This window comes from Nothobranchius furzeri, chromosome 4 (assembly GCF_043380555.1).
Source record: "Nothobranchius furzeri strain GRZ-AD chromosome 4, NfurGRZ-RIMD1, whole genome shotgun sequence".
NCBI lineage: Eukaryota > Metazoa > Chordata > Actinopteri > Cyprinodontiformes > Nothobranchiidae > Nothobranchius > Nothobranchius furzeri.
In genome coordinates this window covers 65,295,392-65,307,389 of record NC_091744.1, presented here as the reverse complement: position 1 = coordinate 65,307,389, position 11,998 = coordinate 65,295,392, and the positions used below count along the sequence as shown (strand labels likewise).

Here is an 11,998-nt window from a genome sequence, read left to right as displayed (position 1 = left end):
CAGCTACATTAGGAAAGTAAAATAATTACAAACCCACAAAAACATAAAACCGAACCTGCAGTAAATAAATAAAATAAAAATAAACATGGAATGAAAAAATATTACTTCTATGATACAGTTTTAAAACACACCCATACTTTTAAACATGGAGCGTCTGACTCAGACTCCTCCAAACGCACACAGAGCAACCATGTGACCTGACTCCCCCGTTCCGGTTACAGAGGGAGGGAGGAAAGGCGGAGGTGAAGGGGAAGGGAGGATTTCCTCACATGAGGAGCAGAGAGTCCAACAGTCAGCAGCAGTTTTCCAACATGTAATTTCTTTTCCCGGCGCAGACTAGAACCCGGAGAGACCCCGGCCTCTGATGGAGAGCAGCTGCACCAACAAGTGGAGGGACTTTTATTAACTGACTCTTTTGTTTTTCGCCACCGGCTGGGTCACTGAGCTGCGCAGAAACTCTGGGTTTAACCACCGCCTGCCACAAGCAAGAAAGATGCACAGTAAAATGACCATTTAGTGTCTCTAAGTGTTTTTGTTTTATTATAGAAATGATTTTCCTGACAGAATGACTGGATCACCTGAACCTGTGACCTAAAAAACTTTATGATTCTCTTGGAAATAAGTGAGGAAAGCTAGGATTCAACTGTGCTTTAATTGTAACTTTAATGACATTATTAATTTTATTATTAATATTATTATTATTACTGCATGCAAAACCGTTGTTTTCCACATTATTAATGTTTTTCTGTTCTACTTTGTGTCGTTTTCTGATGAAGCAGTAACAAACGGGCTGCCTGAGCCTTAGTTGGCGGGACAATGATGCTGTTTGCATCCATCCATTTCAGCAATGAAGTAATGGTAGCTTCCAGCCTGACGGTTAACTTGTCACAGACGCTGCCTCATCAAATGAGTCTGCACTGACTCACGTTGGTCCGCTTGGCACAGCATGGGCAACTCTTCCAGGAAGGACGAGGGGGAGGAAGAGGAAGAGGAGGGGGCAAAGAAAGGTGATGAAGAGGATGAAATTTCAGAAACAAAGGAGGAAGAAGTAGAGGAAGAGCTCCCATTGGGGGTGGAGGAGTTGTTAGAGAGTGGAGATCCTGTCTTAGATTTGAGTTGTCGTAAATTTAAAAAGTTACCTTCACGCGTTTGTGGACTGATGCATCTGGAGAAGCTTTATGTTTGTGAAAATCGTCTTCGCACAGTTCCTGACAGCATCTTCCAGCTGCAGGGTCTGAAGACGCTCGCCCTGGACTTCAACAAGTTGGAAGACGTTCCCTTGGCTGTTTGCGAGCTGACAGGACTCACTCGTCTCTACCTGGGTAGCAACCGACTGATGAGTCTCCCGCCTGAAATCAAGAACCTGAAGAATCTGAGGTGCCTGTCGGTGGAGAGCAACTTCTTCCAGAGATTTCCACGGGAGGTGTATGACCTGCCCCACCTGAAGTCCCTGCAAATCGGAGACAACCGTCTGAAAACGCTCCCTCCTGACCTCACACGCATGGAAGCACTGAGAGGGTTGTGGCTCTACACAAACCGCTTTGAGACCTTCCCCAATGTCCTGCTTCACATGAAGAACTTGGAGATCCTAGACCTGGACAAAAACAAATTATCAGAGCTTCCCAGTCTGAAGCGCCTCAAATGCCTCCACCTGTTTTCCTACGACCACAATCCTATCAAGCAGCCTCCTGCAGTTGGCGAGGAGGTGATTCTGGTTGGCGAAGGGGCCGCTGAGTTTATGGAGATCCGTGAGGCAAGGAAGGAGAGGCGACGGAAAGCCGCTGAGCAAGAGGCGGAGGAATTGACTATGGCTGGAGAGGAGCCGGTGATTCACGGCATCCTCAAGAACAGCAACTCAAAACCGGCATCAAATGAGGAGGAGGTGACCGCCGAAGATTCAGACGTTAAAGATGAAGACGCTCTGATGATGGAGGAGGAGGAGGGGGAGGAGGGAGGGGAAGAGGAGGACTTAGACGTGGAGCAACCAGTGACGGATTATGAAGGAGTGGATCTTGAATATGATGAGGAGGTGGTTGAGTATGAGACAGAGGAGATGATATGTGAAGGAGAAGGGGTTGAATATGAGGGAGAGGAGCTGGAGTATGAAAACACTCCCATGGACTATGTCTATGAAGATGGGGAGGAACTGGAAGACACGGGGAGACAAGATGAAGGTGCATAAGAATCTGCCCAGGTGGACTCGTATTAAACATACAGCTTAAAACAACGTGGACAAGCTGTGCTGCTGATTCACAACCTTTCAACTGTGAAAATGACCTTAATTCATACATTTCTAATGAAACAGGTGACATCTCAGTCAGATGATGAAGTGTGGGTGTGTCTGTGAGTGTGTGATGAAGTACATTTAACAACATTAACTATTTAAGAAAATCTGCATCCATCATTTAGGTCACAAATGTCTTTAGACTAATATCTCTGCTGACAGTTTCATGTGTTCATCTGTAACATTCCAGGTTGTGTGTGTGTGCATGTAGATGTCTGTGCTGGACTTGAGTTTACAAAATATGTACGGCACACTAAACACAAAGCCTCCTGTCTGAATTGTGTAAGCAGCCCAGTGTGTCAGCGCCAAGAAGCAGCGTCACACATCAGAGGGAAGAGCAGCCGAGGTGTTTCACCATAAAAGGTTACATTCTTAAGGAGGCTTTGAAGATAAAGTAGATGGGAGGAAATTAAGAATGTTTTTTATCGACTGGAGCAAAAAACCTGGATGTCCTGCAGGTCAAAACCTTGTGTCTTCTTTTTGTCATCGACAAGAAGCAGGGCCTTCGTTCTTCTCTCACCTCTGCACTCAGTATTCATAATGGGCTCGAGTGTAATCCAATCCTCTTTATCTGCTCAGATCTTTTTCTCACATCTCATTAACAGAGTGAAATATTTATCTCAGCGCTGGAATATTAATGCCTGCACTCGTGTGGCAGCACGCCGTCTCGTCTGTCAGTGCCAAGGATGCTGAAGAGCTGATGTGACTCGCTCATTTTCACACGAAATTTAGAAAACACAGTCAAATTTTAAAACCTTATGTTGGATTCAACGGATTAGCCATAACATCATGACCATTGACAGATGCATTCAGTGCTAGAAACCCAGAAAAATTACAGTAAATTCATTACAGTTTCATTGATGTAATTACTGTTCATTCGATACGACTCTGTTCATAACTCTAATGGACAGGATTTCTAGGCAGGGATGTTGAGGGGATCCGTTTTGGTGGCCTGAGGATCAGGTCCCAGCTTTTTGAATATGATGTGGTCCTGTTGGCTTCATCAGAACACGATCTCCAGTTTTCACTGGAATGGTTTGCAGCTGAGATGAAAATCAGTTCCTTTAAATCCATCCGGGCTCTCCTGCAGAGATAGTGTGTAAAGCTGATCCAGGAGGGGCTTGGAGTAGATCTGCTGCTCTGCCACATCGAGAAGAACCAGTTGAGGTGCCTCGGGCATCTAGTTTTAGGATGCCTCCTGGATGCCACCTTGGTGAGGTTTTCTGGGCATGTCCAACTGGGAGGTGACCTGAAGGGAGACCCAGGACACGCTGGAGGGACTATGTCTCTCACCTGGCCAGGGAACGCCTTGGGATTACCCCAGTGGAGCTAGCCCAAGTGGCTGGGGAGAGGGAAGTCTGAGTCTCTCTGCTTAGGCTGCTGCCCCTGCGACCCGACTCCGAATAAGAAGACAATAGTGGATGGATGGATACATGAATAATGTTAATGCAATGACCTCTGCTAGACTTTTGCAGTTATGATGCTGTTGACAAAATTAGAGATGTGTTAAAGCTAACACCCTCTGGATAGCATACTCACTTTGCCAATGCTAACTCTACAGAAACCTGTGAATCTCAGTTTTTGGAGTAATTGCCCAACATCTCATAATTTATTCATTTGTGAAAGCCTAACATTAAACTACATCTAACTGTTTTGCCCTAAAATAATTACATTTTTTTCTTTAATAAAAGCACAAAAACGACATAAATTATACAATAAAATTTCTAACTTTACTATTATATGGCTATTAAATATGTGGTATGACTTAAATGAATAATGATGTTTTTGAAAAGGGATAAAATTTTGACCAATTAGGCAGCGGCTAATGCTTTCCCCTTCCTGTGATTTATTCTGCTGAATATAGCTAATACTCACTTCCATCAATAAAACCAGAAAGCATTCTTAAACACCATAAAAACGTTAAAGCTCAGTCACTACCAGCTTAAATCTGATGTTAACATTCATGAATGCAGATTTAGGAAGCCTGAGCTACGTGTGTTGATTTTTACTAGAGGAATGACTTACATGCCTTCATTTTCTGTCTAGCAAGGATTTGGTTCTGTTCTGCACTAAATTAGTGGAAACTGTATTTGTAGAGGAAATAGTGGCATCCAGGTGACCCAGTATGAAAAACAAGGGATAGATTTGAAATGAACATTTTTAGAGAAAGAAAAAGGTAGATCTCCACATAAGGAAGCCCAGAAGCACACAAAGAGGTAAACGCTCAAACAAGACAGAATTAAGAGGCTACAGCATTTAGGGTAAACCAATGAAAACCAGTACGTCGCTGAGGGATGGGGATTAAATACTGCGAGATTATCACAAAAAAATTTAAGATAAACAAACAAACAAAGCACAAGCACAAGCCCCAACATCTTAACAATTGGGTGTATAATGATTATAAGGGTTAGTAAGTTCTTCTCTGTGTGTGAGGAAACTCTGCAGATCCAGAAGCCAGCCTTCGTTCCAGAGCGGGTCCACAGCAGCATGAAGCTGTTATAATTCACACACCATGTCTCTGTTGGAATCTCTGTCCTCCCACTCAGACCAAAGTCTGCCGCTCGTCCTTCAGCTCTGGGTGACTGAACCATCTGACACTCCACAGAAGCTCATTCACATCAGCACCACCAGCAGGCAAAAGTGTCTTGCCCCAGGACACAACAGCAGAATTCTCTGTTCAGAGTTGGGATTGAACCTGCAACCTTCTGATTACTGGACAACCTGCTCTACTTCCTGAGCTATTGCTGTCCCCAGACATCTGCTTCAGCCCTTAACTGATCCCAAACACACCAATAAACGGTTTGGCAATTAGTACAAACTAAATACCCAAAAGGATGTGCTGACGAAGATTGTTAGCTTCATGATGTAATCCATGCAGGTTTAAGAAGCTTTTAAAGTCAACCTGTGAAGTCAAAGGACATTTGAGTCTAAGTGGCACGTGTCTGATCGTTTGTGTGTCAACATTTGGGCGTGTTACCGTCCATGTCTCGATGATGAAAGCCCGTTTTTATTTTGCTGGCGATGATTCGGGCTGCGGGATCAAAACGCAGCGTTCTCACATCACCGTGATCGCAAAAGCTGGAATGAAATAAATAAAACATGTTCTATGGACGGTATTTTATTTCTATTCCAATTAATTTTGTGTCATAAAGTTTCTCTATATAAGATTTTTATTTCAGATACAAACATTATCAGACACACCTCATAGTAGGAGAACTTCCATCACAACCAAAAGCACCAATCACACATACTTGCTCTCATAAGTTGTAGTAAAGTGTGAAGAATCAAAATACGTTTGAGGAAAAAAAGTCATCCTTTGGGATATTTGAGAGATTCCCTGTGAGCTCCTGAAAACAGCGAAAAAACAGAAGAGTTTAGATTTACAAAACAATAAACTTAAACCAGAGCATTGCTTTCCATGAATAAAAAGAGTACATTTTTAACCTTATTTTCCGATGATATTTATTGTTGGTACTCTACTTCTAGTCTAGCGTGATAGCAGAAGGGAGCTCTAAGGCAATAAAAAGAAAAATCAGAATCAGAATCAGAAGTTTTTTATTGCCATATGTTTGCCAAGTCACAACATTAGGAAATTGCTGCGGTATTTTGGTGCAGAAGGTAAGAAAAAAAATTAATTAAGAGATAAGCAATATAAGAACTAATAAAAAACCCATGATAAAATTATTAATGTAAAAAGTGGCGGGAATTAGAGAAGCAGCTATCTACCCCATGTAGGTATTAATCTGAGTGTTTTCTGAATGTTTCAAGTACAGCGTCGGGTCCCGTGACTGGGACCAATCAACTTGAGTGGTCTGCCCTAGGATGTTCATTCAAAAGTCCAACTGCAGAGGGGAAGAAACAGTTTTTGTGGCGAGAGGTTCTGGTCCGAATGGATCTGAGCCTTCTGCCAGATGGGAGCGAGTCGAAGAGACGGTGTTCAGGGTGAGACGAGTCAGCTATTATACGACCTGCACGCCTCAATGTCCTAGAGGTGTACAGATCTTGAATGGAGGTGAGTTTGCAGCCAATGACCTTCTCTGCAGAGCGCACGACACGCTGCAGCCTCTTCTTGTCCCTGGTGGTAGCTCCAGCGTACCACACGGTGATGGAGGAGGTGAGGATGGACTCGATGATAGCGGTGTAGAATTGCCTCATTGACTGTGGTGATAGGTTGAATTTCTTCAACTGCCTCAGGAAGTACATCCTCTGCTGGGCCTTTTTTCTGATGGAGGTGATGGTGGGCTCCCATTTGAGGTCCTGGGTGATGGTGGTGCCCAGGAAGCGACATGAGTCCACCATCGTGATGGGAGTGTCAGACAGGTTTAAGGGAGGGGATGGGGTGTGTGTGTTTCCTAAAGTCCACACTAACCTCCGCTGTCTTCTGGGTGTTTAGCACCAGGTTGTTGTGGCTGCACCAGGACACCAGCCGCTCAGCCTCCATTCTGTAAGCGGACTCATCCCCGTTAGAAATGAGTCCGATGATGGTGGTGTCGTCAGCAAACTTAATTGGTTTGACAGACTCATGCTTGGAGGTGCAGCTGTTGGTGTACAGGGAGAAGAGCAGAGGGGAAAGAACACAGCCTTCTGGTGAGCTGGTGCTGATGGTCCGTTGGTCCGAGACATTCTTACCCAGCCTGACTTGTTGTTTCCTGTCTGTCAGGAAGTCAGTGATCCACCTGCAGATGCAGTAAAACATCAGATTCATGCTTCAATCTGGTAAAAACTGAACATGAACTCCAGACTCACTGGGTGGGACAAAGGAGTGATGGATCCTCGTGAGAATCCAGTTGCTCGACAGGATCGGATGCTCAGACCCAGCATCGCCTCAGTGACCTTAAATGCAGAAAAATAAAGGCCACCAAATTAAATCAACACTTTTTATTTCAACCTGAAGGAATTTACTGTCGGTGCGTGACCTGCAGAACAGACAGTCGTAAAATCGCTTTCATCACTGAGCTGGAAGTCTGACGAGGTTCAAACTGAAAATCAGTCGAAGGTGTAACAGAAAACAGATTAAATATGACCCTAACATACATAAATAAATTATTTCCTGTTATTGACTCGTGAAATGTGTGTGACCATTAAAAACACAAGTTATAGACTCTTCAACAGCTGTTCTCCTCCTGAAAGGTGTGAAGCTGCAGCTCTCTCCCTTTAGTAAAACCAGTTTCTGTTTTTGGACCAACAACTGTGTGGTTTTCAACGGCTGCAGCAAATGAAAACCATATCGGCTCATCCACATGATCACATTTGGACATCATTTGTAAACTGGTGTTGTTTTCAGGATGGTTTTTCTCACTACTGTTGTAAAAATCATGAAACAGCAGTCGTGTTTGATTTTTACATGATGTGAGACGATGGGGCACCAACAAGTCTTGGTATTCAGTCTAAAAAACACGAAAATACAATAAGATGGTTTCTGTAACTGACTTTGATCAAGCTGCATGTCTGTGCTGTCAGCGTAGCACCTTGTCCTCCACGGGTCCTCAGCTGATGGAGGCGACTGTCTCCTAGTTCGTCAGCGATGTTTGGAAAAGATCCAGAGAAACCGGATTTAATGTGAGGCTTATAGTCCTTCTTAATTTGAGACATGACACTGTCAGATGACAAGAACACACACACACACACACACGCACGCACGCACGCACACACACACACACACACACACAGCTGTGAATTTGAAAATTAGAACTAATATGAAGTCAAAACGTGTTTGAATGAAAGCAGCCTGCATTTTGTTTTCATCCACCAGAAGACATTGTGACCTTTAAAATCCACCAGTGTGTATTTGATGATAACTTAAGAGAGCTCCTGGCATTTTGCAGATTCGGATGTTCATTTAGTCCATTCCTGTTGTGATCTTTGAGGAGCAAAGCTTTATAAAGGCCTAAGCTGTTAGAGGTTTCAGACAACAAAACATCGCAAAACCCTATGTCTTATTTAAATTCAAGCATTTTACAGATTTTGTGTTGTCTTTTATTTTACCTTTGTTTATGATGCACTGGTACATCTTTGGAGCTCGGATATAAGATATTTTCCTGCAATGTTCTGAGTATTTAGTGATGAAGTGTTTCATGATGGTAGGATTGGGCAGGAGTTTCTCCCGTCTGCTGGGGTGAACAATGAGCTGAGTTCAAAATAAAATTGGTTCCAACCCAAGGTTTGGATCATGACTGAAGGAATGAGATCTCTGATATAAGTTGTTGAAATGAGTTTCCTCTGCTGGAGGTCTGGATTCAGCTGGAATAAGGAAGAGAAGCTCTACCATATCTGGGTGGAGCTTGGAGTGAAACGTCAGCTCTTGAAAGGAGTCAGCTGAGGTGGTTCATGCATCTGATTGGGATGCCTCTACTGGAGGGTTTCCAGGCATGCCCCACTTAGCCTGACCAGCCAGGCCAATGCTTCCTTAAGGGCAGCAAAGGGCCCGGTAAGGGCCAGACGCCATCTTTGACTACAGCTAAAAAACTACAGCGTCGCGTGATACAGTCGGTTGGCAGCTGACAGCTGGCAGCTGGCTAGTCCCGCCCCTCATGGTGCTCTCTGCCTGTATCCAGACTCCTGTAGAATAGACAGAGGGTGAGTCTGACAGGCCAGGCTGTGTCCCATTGACCAGAGACATCTGAACACAGAACTTGCATAAAGGAGACTTTAATATTGATCTGGACAATGTAAATAACTCAAAGACTGCAAACGACTTTATAAATTAAATGTATCTACTGGGTCTGTTTCCACTGATAACCAAACCAACAAGAATAAATGCACACAGTTCAAATATAATAGATAATATATTACTAACGTTGCAAGGGAAACAGAGAGAAGTGGAATTGTAATGACAGACATCAGTGATCACCTGCCAATGTTTACAGTCTATAAAAATAATCGCATTAAATTTCAACATAAACGCAAAGACTAATAAGAGATAGGTCACAAAACGCTATAGATGCGCTAAAAAGAGAATTGGAACAACAAAACTGGGAAACAGTTTATGTTAAAGATGTAAACATGGCTTACAACTCCTTTTTAAAGAATATTGTGTAATCAATATGATAAGTGTCACGAGCGTGTGGCGAGGTGAGCTGAGGTGAGGCAAGGATCCACACGCGGGGAGGAAAACAGGCAGGCAGGTGAGGACTTCTAACATCGATTTATTGGAAACACACGCTGGAACACTGAAACAATGACACGACAGGGAACACAGAACAGAAGGGGTTTAAATACAAGAGGAGCGGGAGCTATGGTGATTGGGAAACAAGAGGCAGGTGGGAGCAATTAACGGAGAACAGACAAAACCTAAGAGTAGACAGGACAGGGCGTGACAGTACCCCCCCCCCCCCTCAAAGGGCGGATCCCAGACGCCCACAGGAACAAGGAGCAGGGCGGGAGGAGGGGGACCCGGAGGGAGGGCCCAGAGGAACCGAGGGACCACAGGAGAGGCGGCAGGGATCAGCAGAGTCAGGAGGTCTGTGCCTGCTGCAGATGAGGAGGCGACGGGCCCTTGGAGGTCGGCGCCTGCTGCAGATGAGGAGGCGACAGGCCCTTGGAGGCCGGCGCCTGGGGCAGATGAGGAGGCGACGGGCCCTTGGAGGCCGGCGCCTGGGGCAGATGAGGAGACGAGGACGAACCCTAGGGGGCCTGCGTCTGGGGCAGATGAGGAGGCGACAGGCCCTTGGAGGCCTGTGCCAGGGGCAGATGAGGAGATGGGGACGGACCCTTGGGGGCCTGCGCCTGGGGCAGATGAGGAGGCGACGGGCCCTGGGAGGGCGGCGCCTGCGGTAGAGGAGCCCTGCAGGCTGGGCCGGGGACACAGGCAGGACCGGCGACAAAGTCCCTGCAGGCTGGACCGGAGCGACCTTCAGAGTCACCATCAGAACCGGACACGGAGGAGACGTCAGACCAGACGCGACGTCATCGGACGAGCCGACTTCAGGATGGCAGGCGGCGACGTCATCGGACGAGCCGACTTCAGGAGTGGAGGCGGCGACGTCATCGGACGAGCCGACTTCAGGAGTGCAGGCGGCGATGTCATCGGACGAGCCGACTTCAGGAGTGCAGGCGGCGACGTCATCAGACGAGCCGACTTCAGGAGTGCAGGCGGCGACGTCATCGGACGAGCCGACTTCAGGAGTGGAGGCGGCGACGTCATCGGACGAGCCCACTTCAGGAGTGGAGGCGGCGACGTCATCGGACGAGCCCACTTCAGGAGTGGAGGCGGCGACGTCATCAGACGAGCCGACTTCAGGAGTGGAGGCGGCGACGTCATCAGACGAGCCGACTTCAGGAGTGGAGGCGGCGGACGAGCCGACTTCTGGAGTGGAGGCGGCGGACGAGCCAACTTCAGGAGTGGAGGCGGCGACGTCATCGGACGAGCCGACTTCAGGAGTGGAGGCGGCGACGTCATCGGACGAGCCGACTTCAGGAGTGGAGGCGGCGACGTCATCGGACGAGCCGACTTCAGGAGTGGAGGCGGCGACGTCATCGGACGAGCCGACTTCAGGAGTGGAGGCGGCGACGTCATCGGACGAGCCGACTTCAGGAGTGGAGGCGGCGACGTCATCAGACGAGCCAACTTCAGGAGTGGAGGCGGCGACGTCATCAGACGAGCCAACTTCAGGAGTGGAGGCGTCGACCCTTGGATTGGAGGCGCCGACCCTTGGATTGGAGGCGTCGACCCTTGGATTGGAGGCATCGACCCTTGGAATGGAGGCGTCGACCCTTGGATTGGAGGCGTCGACCCTTGGATTGGAGGCGTCGACCCTTGGAATGGAGGTGTCGACCCTTGGAATGGAGGTGTCGACCCTTGGAATGGAGGTGTCGACCCTTGGAATGGAGGCGTCGACCCTTGGAATGGAGGCGTCGACCCTTGGAATGGAGGCGTTGACCCTTGGAATGGAGGCGGTGTTGACTTTCATCCGCTTCTGGTCCTCTGGCTTCTGGACCGCCGGTCCCCGAACCGCTGACCTCTGGGCTTGTAACGTCTGCTTCTGGGCCTGCACCAGACCCATCTGCTTCTGGGCTGGTACCGTCTGCTTCTGGGCCCGCATTGTCTGCTTCTGGGCCGGAACCGGAACCGTCTGCTTCTGGGCCTGCACCGTCTGCTTCTGGACCCCCCCTGGAACAGGCCTTGAGTGAACGAGCAGTGCTAGTGCTGAAGACAGGGAGCGCAGAGCGTCGAGTCGGAGCTGATTAGAATGGGCGCTCTGTTGAAGCCGGACCAGCTCAGCCCGTTGACTGGCCAGTTCAGTTGGCTGGACTGTGGGTGTGGCTCCACCTCCCACAGATGACAGAGGAGCCGAGTGGACCGGAGGCGGGACAGCTGGTTCAGCCGGAGCCGCGAACAGTTCGTCCAGCTGGAGCTCAGCGAGCAGGTGGTCCAGCTGGAGCTCAGCGAGCAGATCGTCCAGCTGGAGCCCGCGGAGTTCAGCGAGCAGATCATCTAGCTGGAGGACTTGGAGTTCGATGGTCTGACGAACCTGGGCTGTCTCAACCTGTAGACTGGCGTGCTCCGCCCACAGGGCTGCGAGCACAGCTCCTCCTCCTGCAGACGCCGATTCGGCCGGAGACGGGACAGCTGGTCTGACCGGGGGCGTGTCCGAACTGGCTCGCCGAGCACGGCCAGCGGTGGGCTCGCAGCTCCGTCCTGAAGCGCAGGGCTGCGGTGGATTCCGGCGTCTCTCCCCACGCCGTGGACCAACCCCGGGGGAGCAGAAAGCCAGC

General features: G+C 48.1%; 1 protein-coding gene across 1 annotated transcript; it reads left to right on the top strand.

Moving 5' to 3' along the window:
* Positions 1-269: 269 nt before the first annotated feature.
* On the top strand, positions 270-5,360 carry LOC107388513 (leucine-rich repeat-containing protein 10B). Its single transcript, XM_070550671.1, has one exon. The coding sequence runs from the start codon at positions 947-949 to the stop codon at positions 2,180-2,182; it is 1,236 nt and encodes a 411-aa protein (XP_070406772.1). The 5' UTR covers positions 270-946; the 3' UTR covers positions 2,183-5,360.
* The last annotated feature ends 6,638 nt before the right edge of the window (positions 5,361-11,998 follow it).

Excerpts from the sequence above, each read along its gene's own strand:
- LOC107388513 (XM_070550671.1), top strand. The coding sequence starts at position 947 with ATGGGCAACTCTTCCAGGAAGGACGAGGGGGAGGAAGAGGAAGAGGAG.